This window comes from Rhinoderma darwinii, chromosome 8 (assembly GCF_050947455.1).
Source record: "Rhinoderma darwinii isolate aRhiDar2 chromosome 8, aRhiDar2.hap1, whole genome shotgun sequence".
Classification (NCBI taxonomy): Eukaryota; Metazoa; Chordata; class Amphibia; order Anura; family Rhinodermatidae; genus Rhinoderma; species Rhinoderma darwinii.
Window position 1 is genome coordinate 94,296,832 of NC_134694.1, and position 16,917 is coordinate 94,313,748.

The 16,917-nt window shown below is 40.5% G+C and overlaps 1 protein-coding gene across 1 annotated transcript; it reads left to right on the forward strand.

Moving 5' to 3' along the window:
• Window positions 1-10,808: 10,808 nt before the first annotated feature.
• On the forward strand, window positions 10,809-16,796 carry GPR101 (G protein-coupled receptor 101). Its single transcript, XM_075835907.1, has 2 exons — window positions 10,809-10,934; window positions 11,163-16,796. The coding sequence occupies exon 2, from the start codon at window positions 11,413-11,415 to the stop codon at window positions 12,676-12,678; it is 1,266 nt and encodes a 421-aa protein (XP_075692022.1). The 5' UTR covers window positions 10,809-10,934; window positions 11,163-11,412; the 3' UTR covers window positions 12,679-16,796.
• The last annotated feature ends 121 nt before the right edge of the window (window positions 16,797-16,917 follow it).

Genomic DNA, 16,917 nt, shown 5'->3' on the forward strand with positions numbered 1-16,917 from the left:
AATTTGGTATCGCCATAATCATATCAACCTGCAGAATAAGGTGAATATGTCGTTTTTTTACCGCCTGAGGGACGCTGTTCTTTGCCCATATCACCCCACAAATATATATTTTTTCAGATTCCCAGTACATTATGCGGTACAATAAATGGTGCCCTAAAAAACTACAACTTGTCTAGCAAAAAACAAGCCCTTATACAGCTATGTCAACACAGAAATAAAAAAAAGTTATGGCTTTTGGAAGGATGGGAGGAAAAACGAAAATCAAAAAACTTAAATTGGCCTGGTCTTTAAAGGGTTAAGAAGGTTTGCAGAACTTAACAGTTGAAGAAAGAGGTTTTATTTTCTTCACAACAGTGGCACATACGCTTGATGGTTATAAATACACACTGACCTTGCTGGCAAGAATGGCACAACACCACTAAGGCCAGCGATTGGCTGCGCTGGAGCAACAGGAGATATAACAGCTGAGTATTGGCGTTTTTTTTATCCACTTTCCTGCTCCTTGTAAAAAAAAAATTAAGCCCTGGTCCAATGCCTTTACCATTCACCTTCGTCCTTACCAGGGCCGGGGGACTGTGCGTTACTCCACAAGTCCGCTGAGCGTCGGGTTGTACCTGAAGTGGCTGCCGATTGTGGCAAATCTTTCAGTGCCACTGTGGGTCCCTGGGAGGATATATCCTGCCATAATCTACACTGCCTATGCATATCTTGCCGGGTCCGACCTGTCATTTCGTCTAGATCTGCTCAGTGCCTCCGTGTGTCCTCGTGGTGCCTAGGCCACTAACTTTCATGGAATTTACTCCCAACCACCAACAGTTGTGAAGGTGCAAACATGTATGCCGCCAAACAGTCCCAGACCTTGAGTGGTCAACACAGTCTCAGTCCTTGTTTACAATGGTTGCTGGCTCTCAAGGACCGCTCACCTTCCAGCTGGAACAGCAGCAATACAGGAGTACACTTGTAACAGTACTTTACGCAGTTGAACTCTAACGTCTTGCAGGTTAATGTTCTCTTCACACGGACCAACTCCCGCTTGACACAGGTTAAATTAAACTTGCAGTATATAGTGCAATATTCGCACATTTCACAAAAGGCTAACACTGTACATCTAAAGTCCACCAGTATACTAACTTTACAAGACTGGAACACACAGGCTACTTCACACAAGCCACTTCACAGGTTACGAGGCAGCCACTCTCTAGCTATTTGCTAGCCTCTGGGTTGGGTTCTCATACAACCCCCCTAACTCTGCTGCCGCTTCTCCCAAGGCTGAAGTCTCACACAAACCCCATCTCTAATAGACAACTGCTCAAAATCAGCTCACCAAGGGTTCTTCTGTAACTTCACTCAGACCTTGCTGGCACTCTGGCACTTTTGGACCTCTGGATCCCTGTGACGACTTTAGCAGACCCACTGCGCAGACAACCAAATGCAGATTTTGATGGTCAAGCCATGGCCTGCTTTGTTGCCAGGCCAATGACAGGTTCCTCAGGCACCTATTGTGGTATCCCTGCAGACTTTCTCTCTGTTGCCAAACACTGCCCTTAAAAAGACCACCATCTGTCTCCCCCTTCAGCGTTGTGGCCACTGCATTTAAGGGGTTAAACAGACTGGATCAGAGTTACCTCCGATCCCAGGCTGTTGCAATGAGGTGTCAGTTGTATGTTACAGCTGACAACTGCTGCTAATGACACAACCACAGCTCATGTGTCCGTGATATCCCTACGCTATAATAGTACGTCGTTGTGCAAAAAGCAGCTAAAGGACAACTAAACCTGATGTATAAATGCAATAAATATGCTGTACTTTCATTTATTGTGTATTTATATGCCTTCTATTGTTATTTATTTGCAGCCATTTCAGGCTGGGGAGAGGCTGACTCTAGTGCACTTCAATGGGCTTTCTGATCGGAGCCAAGAAAAATGTCTGCTCCCATGATAACTATTTAATGTCACATATCTCCAGTTCTATTTATTTTCAGATATATTTATATACAATGATTGAAGCAACTCTTTATACATTATAAACATTATATTTAGCCTTGTTTAATTGCATGAAGACTCAGGGCCAGATTATAGCATGGGCAAAATTGGGGCCTCCAGCGCGCATTACAACCACCACATGCAGGCGATTATAAATTTGATTCTTGGTGAATAGTTTCTAACTTACGGTACATCATGGCACCAGTTGTGGCATTATTTAGTCATTATATAGCCCTGTAGGGCACTGTTGTATGTTTACTGTATGCTATTACAGTAATAATAATGTAGGCAGTATGTGGCAGTATTACGTTGCTCTGTGTACGTTGTATAATTTTGGTGTAATTTGGAGTGAATTTCCATCTTGACCAGGGGCCTCCACAGGCCTTGAACTTACCCTGATAACACCCAAAAAAAACACTAAGATTTTATAGAAAGCACATTACAGCCTCAATGGCCACATAAGAAGACATCAGTATTATAAATGCCACATGATAACTGCGGGGCCCTGTTTCAGGTTTTGCATTGGGTTCAAGAAACTTTATGTTATGTCTATGGAAAGTACCAATTTATCTCATTATAAACATCCTACCCTGCAGAATGAACTGTTGTTTCTATCAGTGGCAGAAGAGGGAGGTGTAAAGACGGGTAATGATTCACTACTATAGTGGGTGGCATCTGAGCAGCTTGGTATGTTGGTAGGTATGTTATCTATGGGGGTATCTTATAGGCCATTGGGATTTCCACAATCTTTAAACTTAAAAGGTTTGTGCAAAAACAAAGTGATTTGTGAGGTGAAAGCATCAGTGGTTAAAGTGCTAAGATAAGACTAATAACTAGAACATAGTTTCTAGTTGTGCTTTTCCATATTTACATATATATGAGCTATGTTGTTGACCTCTCAATGCAGAATATAGAAAAATGTGCACATACACTTTAAATGAAAAGGTGACATACACTGAAGTATATATCATGTAGGAGAATACAGTATATCACATAAATCACCAAAGTAATACAATGATTCTCCTTCAGCTGGAGTAAACTATTTAGGTCAATTGCAGTTCTTATCAAATCACTCCTGTGTGTAAAGGATGGATGCGCATATAATAGTTATTGACTGTCCATACAATTCTTTAAAGAGGTTGTCCAAGTTGTAGTAAAAAAAAATAAAAGGGAGAAATCATAAAGATAAAAATCTTATTCATGTACATTGTATTCTGTAGCCCAAATCTACAGCATTTCTTCAATCTGGATAAATGTAAAGTTCTGCATCTGGGTACTAATAATCTGCATGCACCATATGTCCAGGGGAAGTCAAACTGCGAGATGTACTTGTTGAGAAGGATCTGGGTGTATTTATATATCATAAACTAAATAACAGCATGCAGTGTCAATCAGCTGCTTCAAAGGCCAGCAAGATATTGTCGTGTATTAAAAGAGGCATGGACTCGTGGGACAGGGATGTAATATTACTTGTTTACAAAGCATTAGTGAGGCCTCATCTAGAATATGATGTTCAGTTCTAGGCTGCAGTTCATAGAAAGGATGCCCTGGAGTTGGAAAAAATAGAAAGAAGAGCAACGAAACTAATAAGGGGCACGGAGAATCTAAGTTATGAGGAAAGATTAAAAGAATTATATTTATTTAGTCTTGAAAAGAGACGACTAAGGGGGGACATGATTAACTTGTATAAGTATATAGATGGCCCGTACAAAAATTGTGGTAAAACCTGTTCCATGTAAAATCTCCTTAAAGGACAAGGGGGCACTCCCTCTGTCTGGAGAAAAAAAGGTTTAATCTGCAGAGGTAACAAGCCTTCTTTACTGTGAGAACTGTGAATCTATGGAATAGCCTACCGCAGGAGCTGGTCACAGCAGGGACAGTAGATGGCTTTAAAAAAGGGTTCGATAATTTCTTGGAACAAAATAATATCACCAGCTACGTCAAAGTATAGAATTATTGTTTGAATGTTGATCCAGTATGATTGTCACTTGGCATCAGGAGGGAATTTTTTCCCTTTTAGGGCAGTTTGGTTAATCCCTTATGTTTTTTTTTAACTTCCTCTAGATCGATAGTGGGAAATAAAGTTCTATGTTATACAATGCAGAGTGACGATTGTGGATACCTCTAAGGACATTGTGGCAGATCTTTAAATCATACTCCAACAGTCCTTCCCGCATTCAGCTGTTAAACCTGTAAACAATGGGGACAACATTGCAGCAGCTAATATAGAATGAGTATATATATATATATATATATATATATATATATAATTTTTTTTCTTGTTTTATTATACCATGCCATAATACAGCAATTTTCAGATACATTAACCTCCAGGATATACTAGAGTAGGTTCAATCAGGAAAAACACTGTAGAATGGTATTCAGTGTAAAACTAGTTATGTTCATTTATCCTTTTTAACATTTAGCAACAGCAATGCAGAAGACATCAGCAACATGAAAACACTACACCACACAAACTAACAATATAAGCCAACAATATCAAGAAAAATGACTGCAATTTGTAAGGCAAGTAATTAGCTGGTGACCTAATTATCCAGACCCCGGCATTCAGCACCATGGACAGAGGCACTTCTGAATAGTAAAGCAAGTAAGTCGCTTGCATAATAGGAAAAAGAAGAGATAGTCAAGTATTATACACAATAGAGTGTCGTATATTGAAGAAAAGGAAGATTATGAGAAGTGATTCACCAATAATTAGGTCTAATAACTGGTCATCAGTAAAGCATGTCTCCAGATACAGTTTATTCCACCAGCCTCTACCTGCTGCAGTCTGGGAGTTGTAGCTTTTTGTTAGGATTAATATAATAGTTTTTAGCTTCAGCTGAAGTGCATTTTGAAGTATACTTTAGCAGGAAGTCATACAATAGATGCTGAAATGAAAATGCTGAAAAACTTTTATGATGTTTGTATCACCTCCCTGCAAAGGCAGCACAGTCACTAATATAAGTGCCAATTTTCCTTAAATCTTGAGACAACAGGATACTTGAAATTGTAAGCAATGTTAACATCCGTGTCTTTATGAACACATTTATTCTTTAAAGTTAAACTCTTGTGTGATTAATACTATTAGGGAGTCCTTTAAGTTGGCCGCTCTCTGAACTATTTGTTTTTCTGAATGACAATGCATAGGATAAAACAGTAAATCACTGACCAGATCATTCTCTACCTTGCTCTTGGATCAGGGCTGAGCTTCTATTGATAATGTAATGACACAATGAATTTTAGCATTCTGCATGCTGCACATCTATCATTTTTCATGAAAGAAAAATAGTATTGCCAATTAAAGCAGCAAAAAATCCAGTGGTACAACTTTTCCATAGATATCTGCTTCTGATCAGAATCTGTTACGCTCTTTCTCGTCATGAAAAGGAGCAATACCTAAATAGATTTGTATAGCTGTCTCTAACAAGTGCGGTCCATTCTGGGTTTTCCTTCTGTAAGGCCACATCATAACTTAAAAAGCACTTCCACCCCCTGCATTATGCTATCGGCCACTGGTCCAACGCTCCAGAAAGGCGAATATTAGGTATGTTTTTGTTTTTTTACACGCATGCTCTGTGGCAGAAAGTAAAGTATAGACAAGGTAGGGAATAGACAAATTTGTTGACCTCTTAGAGGGTTGACTCACCATTGCAATGACGCCTGACAAGGGGTGGGATATATTAGGCAGCAAGTCAACAGTCAGTTCTTGAAGTTGATGTATTGGAAGCAGGAAAAATTGGCAAGTGTAAGGATCTGAGCAACTTTGACAAGGGCCAAATTGTGATGGCTAAATGACTAGGTCAGAGCATCTCCAGAATGGCAGGTCTTGTGGGGTATTCCTGGGATGCAGTGCTTAGCACCTACCAAACGTGGTCCGAGGAAGGACAATTGGTGAAACCGCAACCGAGTCATGGGCGCCCAAGAGCATGCCTGTCTAGTCTGATTCTATTGAAGAGCTACTGTAGCACAAATTGCTATAAAAGTTAATGCTGGCTATGATAAAAAAAAAAAAGTGTCAGAACACACAGTGCATCGCAGATTGCTGCATATGGGGTTTCAGTTAGAGTGCCCATGCTGACCCCTGTCTGCCGCCCAAAGAACTTACAATGGGCACATAATCATCAGAACTGGACCATGGAGCAATGAAAGAAGGTGGCCTGGTCGGATGAATCATGTTTTTCTTTACATAATGTTGCTGGCCGGGTGCGTGTGCGTCGCTTACCTGGGAAAGAGATAGCACCAGGATGCACTATGGGAAGGAGGAGGCAGGGTAATGCTCTGGGCAATGTGCCGTTGGGAAGCCTTGGATCTTGACATTAATGTGGATGTTACTTTGACACGTACAACCTACCTAAATATTGTTGTAGATGAAGCACAACCCTTTATGGCAACGGTATTAATGGTTGTGCTCTCTTTTAGCAGGATAATGCGCTTTGCCACACTGGAAGAATTGTTCAGGGATGGTTTGAGGAACATGTCAAAAAGTTCAACATATTGACTTGGCCACCAAATTCGCCGGATCTTAATCCAATTGAGCTTCTGTGAGATGTGCTGGAAAGACAAGTCCGATCCATGAAGGCCCCATCTCGCAACTTACAGGACTTAAAGGATCTGCTGCTAACGTCTTCAGAGAGGGATCTACACAATATTAGACAGTGGTTTTAATGTTATGGCTGATTGTGCATTGATCTCAAATCAGAAAAGTTATAATTAGAACCGCAACATATGTTGATTGTGTTCAATGGTCACGCTTTGGTGTCTGATGCTTTCTTTTCGTGTAAATGACTTGCATGTGATGTGCACAGGTTTGCCTGACCAACCTCAATGTATCCCTGGAAACTGTATTCTTATGTTGACAACTATAATCTAATTACATTGTTACCTGATCCTGGTATTTTAAATCAGTAGTTATCAAACCACAAAAGCTTTAATAGCACCGACGTTATAGAATAATTCCATTTACCAGGCTGTTCAATTAAAAATACAATCCCTACATCAGCACTTGCACAATATGTAGGTGTGCAAACATTGCTATGGGAATGATTCATCATGCTCTGCAGTGTATTAACATGATCACTCTGCTCTGATTTGCATTAACTAGAATAAAATTGCCCCATATTATTGTGGAGCACAATGAGAGCTTACACCTTGTCGCCCTATGAATGTCATATAAAGAAATTATTAGTAGTAGTATTTGATAATTGCATTACTGCATTGAATATATCGATATATGTCGATTTCGGGGTGTCGTATGCAGCTCTCAATGTTTCTAAAAATGTATTGTTCATATGGATTGCAAAAAAGGCTGCAGATCATTGCTTTAAAATAAAATGATCAGCATACACCATGTTCTCCCTATAATTTCTAGGCAGGTTCATACTACACTATATCCTATTACTGCATTATTTTCTTGAATTGATTATTACATTATTACATTAAAGATCTATCCTTATGAGGGGGCCATCAAAGTGTGATCAGTGACCCCCGGGACACCCACAAATAGGTGCAGGGGCAGACACTGACCGCAGATGGACCCTGTGCAAGAAGTGTGTGTGGGGGCCCCCTTCCTTCAATGCCCGTAAACCACAGGAATAACATATTTTTCATATACAGTATAAAGTTTAAAAAATACATGCGCTCCACTGACACCATGTACCCATGCCATACAAGTGGCATCCACACACTGGACATATGTCGAATACGCCCAACTCACTCTGATTACTCACATTTACCTGGCTTTTGCCCAGTGCTGACTTATGATAGAGTCCCTGCAGATAGTACGCATGCCACACTCACTTTACTCACTTGCTGGGCATATACCATGCCACTCACACATAGGACATGTGCTATACACACACGACTCACGCTTTGGGCACACACCACACCATCTCTATTTACATGCTGGAAACATGGCGCACAAGTAGCACTCACACATATGACACATCCCGCACACACACTGCTCAAACATAGGATACATGCCACACACGCGCCACTTGTACACTGGATACAAGCTTCACAGACGCACCACTAATACATATAATACATGCCACTCATGCACCATTCAAACACTGGACAGAAGTCTCACACATACCACTCACACACAGGATACAGGCTGCATATGCACCACTCATACACTGGACACAAGCTTCACACACCAGTCCTTCACACTTACCTGACTTTTGCCAAGTGCTGACTACCATTCCTCCACCAAATTTCACAGTAGGCGCTATGCATTCCAGTATGTAACATTCTCCTGTTGAAACCCAGATTTGCCTCCAGACTGCCAGATAGTGAAACATGATTCCACACTCCAGAGAACACATTTCCACTCCGCAGTTCAGTGGCAGCGTGCTTTACACAACTAGCTTGGCATTGTGCATAGTAAACTTAGGCTTGTGTGCAGCTGCTCAATCATGGAAACCTGTTTTATTAAGCTTCCGGACACACAGTTCTTGTGCTGAGGTCACATCAAGAGGCAGTTTTGAACTCTTGAGAGTGATGCAACAGGGTATAGGCAATTTTTATGTGCCATACAAGGTGGCATCCATTGACAGTGTCACGTTTAAAGTCACAAAGCTCTTCAGTACGACCTATGCTACTACCAATTTTTGCCTATAGAGATTGCATGGCTGTGTGCTTTATTTTATGCACCCGTTTACAAAAGGTGTGGCTGAAACACCTGAACTCAATAATTAGGAGTTGTGTCCACATACTTTTGGCCATATAGTGTATTCTTCAAGAGACAACCCCTGTTTTAATGTAATTTCCAGGTTTCTAGCATAAAAAAAAACCTCTTTCATCCTCGTTTGCTTCCATGTGTCTGCCTTGATGCTGCTTCTAATCTATGCTGCTTGGGAGGGAGCTCTGAGCTGAATCAATCTCCTTCCACCTACGGTAGCTGACAATATAGTTCCTTCTTATTTTCCAATCCAGCTTTCCAATCCTAACAAGCTGAGAAGAAAGAATTTTCTGACCTATATTGCCATGCTACTGCAGATGCTCCGCTCCTTCCCTGACAAGCAGGACAAAAAAGCTATATTCTATTGGCTGCTCTGCAATGAACAGAGGATCACTATGCCGAGAACTGACTGTGTGGAAAGTTACTGAGCATATGTGTCCACTAGCACTCAGCTCATTAGGTATTGCTATCCACTTTGAACACCTGGTGGCGCCATACTATATAAGGAAATGTTAGAACTCTTCACAGGACCATTTTTTTTAATGAGTTTAAACATAAAATGTGTTTATATTTGATGCTTTATTTAAATAAATATAATATTCTTCATGGAATAACCCTTTAAAATTTGATTTAATAGATTTGCTTTCATACAGATTACTATCAAGAAAAACAAGGACGTAACAGACCGTTATTACATCACAAGACAGATCAGTAGGGATCCTGTAGGGAAGACCCCTACCAAATATTTAAAGCTGGCCAAAGACATAAGATATAAGTTTGGCCGTCAGCTATATCCCCCAACTCTAGCATAAACACGCTAGTTTGGTCAACTAAATGGAAATGTCATTTTTATGGTGGGGGCAGGACTAAGAGGTCAGTAGACACCTCTGGTCCCACTTATTGTTAAACAACAGGATCTGATGGATTGAAACAGCAGACAATGATGGACACTTGGACCGGTCATCATAGACATAAGATTAAATTGGTGAGGTTCAGCTATGAAAATCTTATATCTCTGGCCAGTAGGGTTGGCACCTTTTTCCCCAAAAAATATCGGCCAGGTATATACGAATAAAAAGAATATGTGTTTTAGGGTGTGGCTCCATGCAGACCTGCGACCTGATTCTGCTGATCTTCGGGTCACATCTTGCTGGGCTGGAGATGAAGTGAGAAGTCAGACATCACGATGTAAGGTAGGTGGTCCCATGCAGTCATGCAGTAATGTGCATGTGCCGACCCTTTTTCTTGAAATTGATGATTTAAGGTTAATTCCAGCAATAGCCTCCCCATCTATAGTCCCATCTTTCAGTAATGAAGCAAGACCTCGTGATTATTATTTAAAAAAAATGAACAATCAATAAAAACGTAATAGCATGTCTCATGAATATTCCCGGCAATTCAAAGTATTTCCCTTATTATTTTGGCACAGACTCAAAAATTGTTTTCCCAGGGCTCATAATTGGTCATCTAACATGAACTATTGTTATGTCTATGGTCAATGTACCATTACCACTTACCTTATCTAGCCCCAAAAACTGTGCTAGAGCTCATAGTAATATAAAAAGTCTTCTCCAGGCAGGTGAGATGATTGCCGTGCGGTAATAATCTGTGGGCTTGTTGGTATCTGTGAGAAAATGAAATGAAAGCAGAGATTGTGCTGTCAATGCAAACGACTCGCTATCATATTACGGGCAAACCTAATGCCAATATGTGTGATAAGTTATTTGCTTTCAAGTGTCTGCTCAGTCGCAGAACGTCACACGTAGTTAGTCATAGTGTCATATTGGGCACATTTTGTAAAAATTTCTCATATTTTACCGGGTCTAGGCAGACATTTGCACCGTCTCCTAGAGATTGAAACGTATTGTTTAAACAAATCTGCACTATACAATGGCTACCGCAAGGGTATTGAGGAATCCCTGCCAACTTCATTATTTAAAAATGAAAGTCATTAGAGAAGGAAATATGTAAAATGTTTTAATGCAGCAATCTGCTGGTTCTGAAAGAATGAGTCTGCCGGTGATGGTACAGCTCCCTCTGCTTGCTCAACATAAGCATCTCCATAGCTGAAGCAAGGATCATTGGGGGGGAGGGCTGCAAAGACAGGGGGAGAGGAGGAGGAGGAGGAGGGAGAGGGCTGATTTCTCTCCAGCAGCACTGAGCTGTCCAAACCACAGAAATAGACACAACGGGGAGGGGGCATGGAGACAGATCTATCATTGTATCACCTTCCTCAGGACCACAGGGGATAAGACAATGCTCATCAACAGGTAAAAGACCCTTGCAGTTTTTTTTCCCATTTCCATTGTCATATGCATTGTATTGGGGGGCTATTGTTATAAGGCACAATTCACACCCTTTAGCACTGGGACAATGCATATAAGTCCATATTTCGCATTCACAATGGTGATGCTGTTTGCTTTGGCTTACATGTCTATTCATAAATCTGCGCTTTTCACTTAAAAACTGGTGTTGTCATTTCTGTATTCACTACCTAGGCCTCTCTGGATAAGAAGTGAGAACCTAGATAATTGGCAGCATGTGAAGTCTTGGTTAACCCAATATGAGTCTCCCTGATGCAGTAGAAGGATAATGTATGGACACATCATACACAGAAGAACTATTTTCATGAGTGCCATGGATCATGTAGGTATAGAATAAGCCCCATCATTGTCATTCTCGGCTGCAGCATGCATCCACCACTCACCCCATACTGAATGGAGGTGTAATCAGGGTTTCTAGTTCAATATGCAGAGGCTAGGGGACCGCAGGGCCACTGGGAACCAGAGTAATTTCCCTTCAGATCAAGGACCGCTCTCAATGCCTGACACAGTCCTCCGGATAGCACTCATCATATCACTGCTTTGCCTATCTTTGTTCGGGAACATTATGCTATTAGTGGTTTTCCATCGAAAGCCTCAGCTGCTTCAGGTGGCCAACCGCTTCATCTTCAACCTCTTGGTTGCCGATCTACTGCAGACGGTTCTGGTGATGCCTTGTGTCATTGTTACCTCCCTCCCAGATATTTGGCCTTTGGAACATGGACTCTGTGGTGCAGTGGTGGTGCTTATGCATCTCTTTGCATTTGCTGGAGTAAACACCATCACGGTAGTTTCTGTAGATAAATACTTGGCCATTATTCATCCATTATCCTACCCTACCAAGATGACCCCAAAGAGAGGAAGCCTTCTGATCTTCTTCACTTGGATCCTCAGCGTCCTCCAGAGCACCCCTCCTCTCTATGGATGGGGCAGAGTTGAATTTGATCTACAAAGCCACTATTGTAAAGTACTATGGGCTTCAAGTTATTCATACACCATGCTCAGTGCTTTATTTTCTTTCATCTTGCCAGTGAGCATTATGTTGGCGTGCTATGGGATGGTGTTCAGAGCAGCCAGGAGGCAAAATGCCTTAGTTCACCCGGTTCAGGCAAATGGATGTGACAGGTCAGATGGGACAAGATCATCTGCATTAAACACACTTGACAAAACAAGTCATCACAGACCTCTCTATCACTGCAAAGCAGCCAAGGTTATCTTTGCTATTTTATCATCTTATATTATCAGTATGGGTCCTTATAGTGTCCTGAGCATTGTCTCCTCCTGTGCAGGTACAATCATCCCTAAATGGGTAACATCTATAGTCCTTGTCCTCTTTTTCCTACAGTGTTGTATACATCCTTATATCTATGGATATATGCATAAAAGCTTGAAAAAGGAATTCCTTTTGCTGTTGCATGGATTTTTTTGTAAGCAGGTGCACCCTCAAAATGCCATAGTAGATAGTTATATTATACTAACAGATGGCAGAATCTTTCAGTCTCACTTCTCTACTGGACCTACAGTCAAATTCCTAGAGGAAGAAACTACTATATCTGTAATCACCGGGAAAAGTCTAAATAATCTTAAGATAAAAGACAGTAGAAAAGAAAGCAGTTCTGCCAATATATCTCCTGAAAAACAATCCATTCAGCAAAAGACGGACCCTGATTTACCACAACTCATTAGCTGCTAAACAACTGAACTTTCTAAACCATCTAATGAAGTAAATGTGTTGGGGTTTTCTGTATTTATAGTTGGTATAAAAAAAAAAAAGTGTTGAAAGTGGGTATAAAATGTAGTGGTACTGTGCAGTTAAACCTCTTCATTGCTGGCAGAAGACTGCAGTGCCAGGCAGTACAAGTTTTTGGGCAATGAAAGGGTCAACTCTTTCAAATTGTGGGGCGAAGCTCCGTCTGTTATTATAGATGTGCTGAACTGATAAAATAATTTTTGTAATAAAAAGAGAAAATAGTAATGATATCTATATTATAAAGCTGATATACTAAATATGTTCCGAATAATAAAGGGAATCTATCATTTTAGGCGTTTTTTAAAAGGTGCCTGTAAAATATGGTAGAAATATGTTCTTCCATAGTATAAGTGCCAAATTTATATTTATTTATTTTTGTGTTGATTTGATGTCATTTATAGACTGATAAATTCATACTCGAAAGGCCTAGGGTCTATATCCAAATAGGAACCTACCCATATCAAATACCAATCCTTTTTTGTTATCGTTGTGCTTATTTTATATATAACCTATTTCATGTCTATAGATAAATTTTATACTAGACCTTGTTGTAGCATTCCTTCATTATAATGCCCTCTCCGGCAGGTATTGGCAGATCTAATAGATCTCAATTCTAGGCGGAAACCCACGTGATCACACAGTTGAACCTTTTGATATTACTAGACTGGTCACCCGTCATGGTACCTAGCAGCAGTAGAATGAGTCATAGGTTAGGGTCACCTTAGGGTCTCCAGAGTTCCTGGGGCCCGTTCTAGCCACTAGGTCTGTTAACCCTGTTGCTAAGCCACTAATTCAAGAAGATGTTCCAATGCATTACTGAAACAAAACTCATAGGTGGATATAGACCCATAGATTGTCTTCAAGCATGAAATGATTGTTCAGTTCTCGAAAGATGTCTGTGTTGAGCAGCTACAAATATTCATTGGAGGATTGTATTGAAATAATTTGTTCTAACCATTTTTTAAGTGGAAAATGTTAGGATTGTTGACCCGGTGCTTACATGCATTTGTAGTGCACCAGGTGGAAGTGTAGTAAATAATACTATAAAACGATACATATCGGGGGTAGTGCCCATGTGAACAATGCAGGCAGGCACTGTGATTAGTAATTGCCGTTTTCTGCCATATTGCTTGTACTGTACACCTCTGTGAAAGTGAACAGTCTGTTCATGTAGGCACAGGGACCCGTATGAGTAAATTCTGTATTAGGCCCCATGCACATGACCGTAGATTTCATCCATCCATAAATACTGTCCGTAATACGGATGAAAAATACGTTGTGTGCCTGGGGCCTAAATGTGTAAGAAATGCAGTTTTTTTTGCTGTACATTCAGTTTTCCATCCACTCATCTTTCAGAGTTTCATTATAAATGTTAATAATCATTCGAAAACGTGATACCATAGCCCCACAATACTTATTTTATAGTGGGCCATAGAAAGGGCACTTTTTGTTGGGATGATCAGGTCAAAAATTAGTCTATCACATATGTCAAGCAACTCCTTAGGTCAGAAGCATGTAGCATATCTATAAATTTCCCAATGTCTTGGTAAAACTTCTTATGTTGATCCGCTTTATTTTCTCCTTGAAAACAAAACTCTGACCACTGCTGCATTTTTACACGCAGGGATCAAGGATGGGGAAATGCTTCATATACCATGAGGCATCTGTCCCGTGTATGTCTGCCTTTAAGTGAATCTCCACCTTTTAACAACATTTAGGCGCTTACTGTGTGCAGAGTTAATATTGAGTTCAAGGTATAAATATATAAATTTGGCTCCCCCTAGTGGTGGCTGCAGGTAGCCAGAATTTTATAATTGTTTGCAGGGAAGAAAGGCATTTTTTTAATCCTGACCCCTATAATAAAATTAATCAGCATGAGTAATGGACCTATTTAAGGTTCTTGCTTAGTGAATGGAACTGTTGAATAATAAGATGGAGACATGAGGGGTGAATTTATCAAGTGCTCTACACCAGTTTTGTGGCTTAGAAAAAGTCCCAAATAGCGCAAAAACGTGTCCTTTGCAGAAAGGTTTTTTTTTCAACTTTATATTTTAACGTCGCCTAGCCTTTTTTTTACGTGGGTGGGGCTTAGCGAGAGAGGTGGGGCCACCCGCAGGACTGAAAAATGTAGTATAATTTACGCCAGAGGCTGGCATAGATTTTACTTTTAGGCACACGGATGGCCAGAGATGCGCCTAATCTATTAACACGCGCGACTCTTAACAAGTTAGGCGCATTTACTCCAGCGCTCCAATATGAAATGCTAGTGATTAATAAGTTACCGCCATGATGTCTTGAAATGAGAGTGTCCATAACTGATGGGCCTTATTTATCAAAACTGACTCACAGAAAAACTGGCCTTGTTGCCCATAGCAACCAATAAGAACCAAACTTTATTTCATAAGGTGCTCTGAAAAAATACACAGATTGGTTGCTATGGGCAACAAGGCCGGTTTTCAGTTTTGGTAAATAAGGCCTAACAAATTTGAATCAAAATCGCAGATAAACGCAGGTAATTCTGAAGGTAAAATCCGAACCTGATGGTGCGTTGTTTACATTTTGATGCGGATTTTAGTCTGCGGATTTTTTCATAAACTTGTTCGATAAAGTTCTGAGACGGATCAAAACCTGCACGTGTGAATACACCTAGGTTGTGTGTATTCATAGTCAGATCCATTTGTTAAGCGTCCGGCAGCCCCATAGAAAGTGAATGAAGCGGTGGCCGAGCATGCGCAGTACCGCTCCATTCATATGGGGTGGATAGGGGCGGCCAGGTAAGCCTGTTCCACATAAAATAACAATTTCAAAGCACCTGTTTTTAGAACTATGCATTGTGCCATTCCTCTATTATTCCTCCTAGAAATTTATGAATAAATTGACAACTAGGTATTACCATTCCTCTTGTCAAAGGAGAGTGGAGCGTAAAGGAGCGTACAGACTGGTACTGTGAACACTGATTGGACATTGTCAGTCTGTGTAGGGACACGCTCCCAACTGGTAACACCCAGTTGTCATTCTATTCATACATTTCTAGGAGGAATAACAGAGGAATGGCACAATGTAGACTTCTAAGAAAAGATTCTCCAGAATTGTTATTTAATCTGTAATACAAGTATTTACCAAAACAAAACATGTCAGGAGAGATGACAGATCATCTTTAACAGTGTTAAGTGATCAGAATCAACCAAACAAAAAGTAATTGATGAAATTGATATAAAGAACATAAATTTTATTTATTCGATTATTTTTATTTTTTCACTTTTTTCAACTGCCTTATGATTGCAAATCAACATGTAAAGTTCTTTGCGGTACTGAGGGTTAATACATTGACAGATGTCACTGCACAGTCATGATTACTATCATACTATATAAGTGAATCACGTTTGCCTTGTAGACTTTGCTTTATAATGTGTTTTTATGATAAATTCCCTTTATGTTACTAGATAAAGAGTAGTTTACTGAATTCATTACACTCAGGGGGGATTTACACGAGCGTGTGCGTTTTTGCGCACGCAAAAAACGCTGCATTTTGCGCGTGCAAAAGGCACTTAACAGCTCCGTGTGTCACCACATAGGATGTTCGGCTGCGTGATTTTCGCGCAGCCGCCATCATTATGACACTCTGTTTGGATGTTTGTAAACAGAAAAGCACGAGGTGCTTTTCTGTTTCCAAACATACTTTTTACTGCTGTTGCGCGAATAACGCGCGTCCCATGATTTTCACGCACCCATTGACTTCAATGGGTGCGTGATGCGTTAAAATCGCAGACATAAAGGACATGCCCCATAGACTTGCATAGGTCCGTGCAACACGCGTGAAAAACACGCGGGTGGCACGGACATATATATTTCATTCGTGTAAATCCGCCATCAAACATACATAAGGCTTTGTTCACATCTGCGTCAGGGCTTCGTTCATGGGTTCCGTCTGAGCTTTCCATCAGGGGAACCCATTAACGGAATCCAAACTGAAACAAACGGAAACCATAGGTTTCCGTTTGCATCACCATTGATTTCAATGATGACGGATCCGCTGCAAATGGTTTCCGTTTGTCACCGTTGTGTAAGGGTTCCATTGTTTTAATGGAATCATTACCATAGTCGACTGCGCTATTGATTCCGTTAAAACAACGGAACCCTTACACAACGGTGACACAAGGAAACCATTTTCACCGGATCCGT

What these genes read in the sequence shown, in the direction of transcription:
- GPR101 (XM_075835907.1), top strand. Translation starts at nt 11,413, where the DNA reads ATGCAGAGGCTAGGGGACCGCAGGGCCACTGGGAACCAGAGTAATTTC.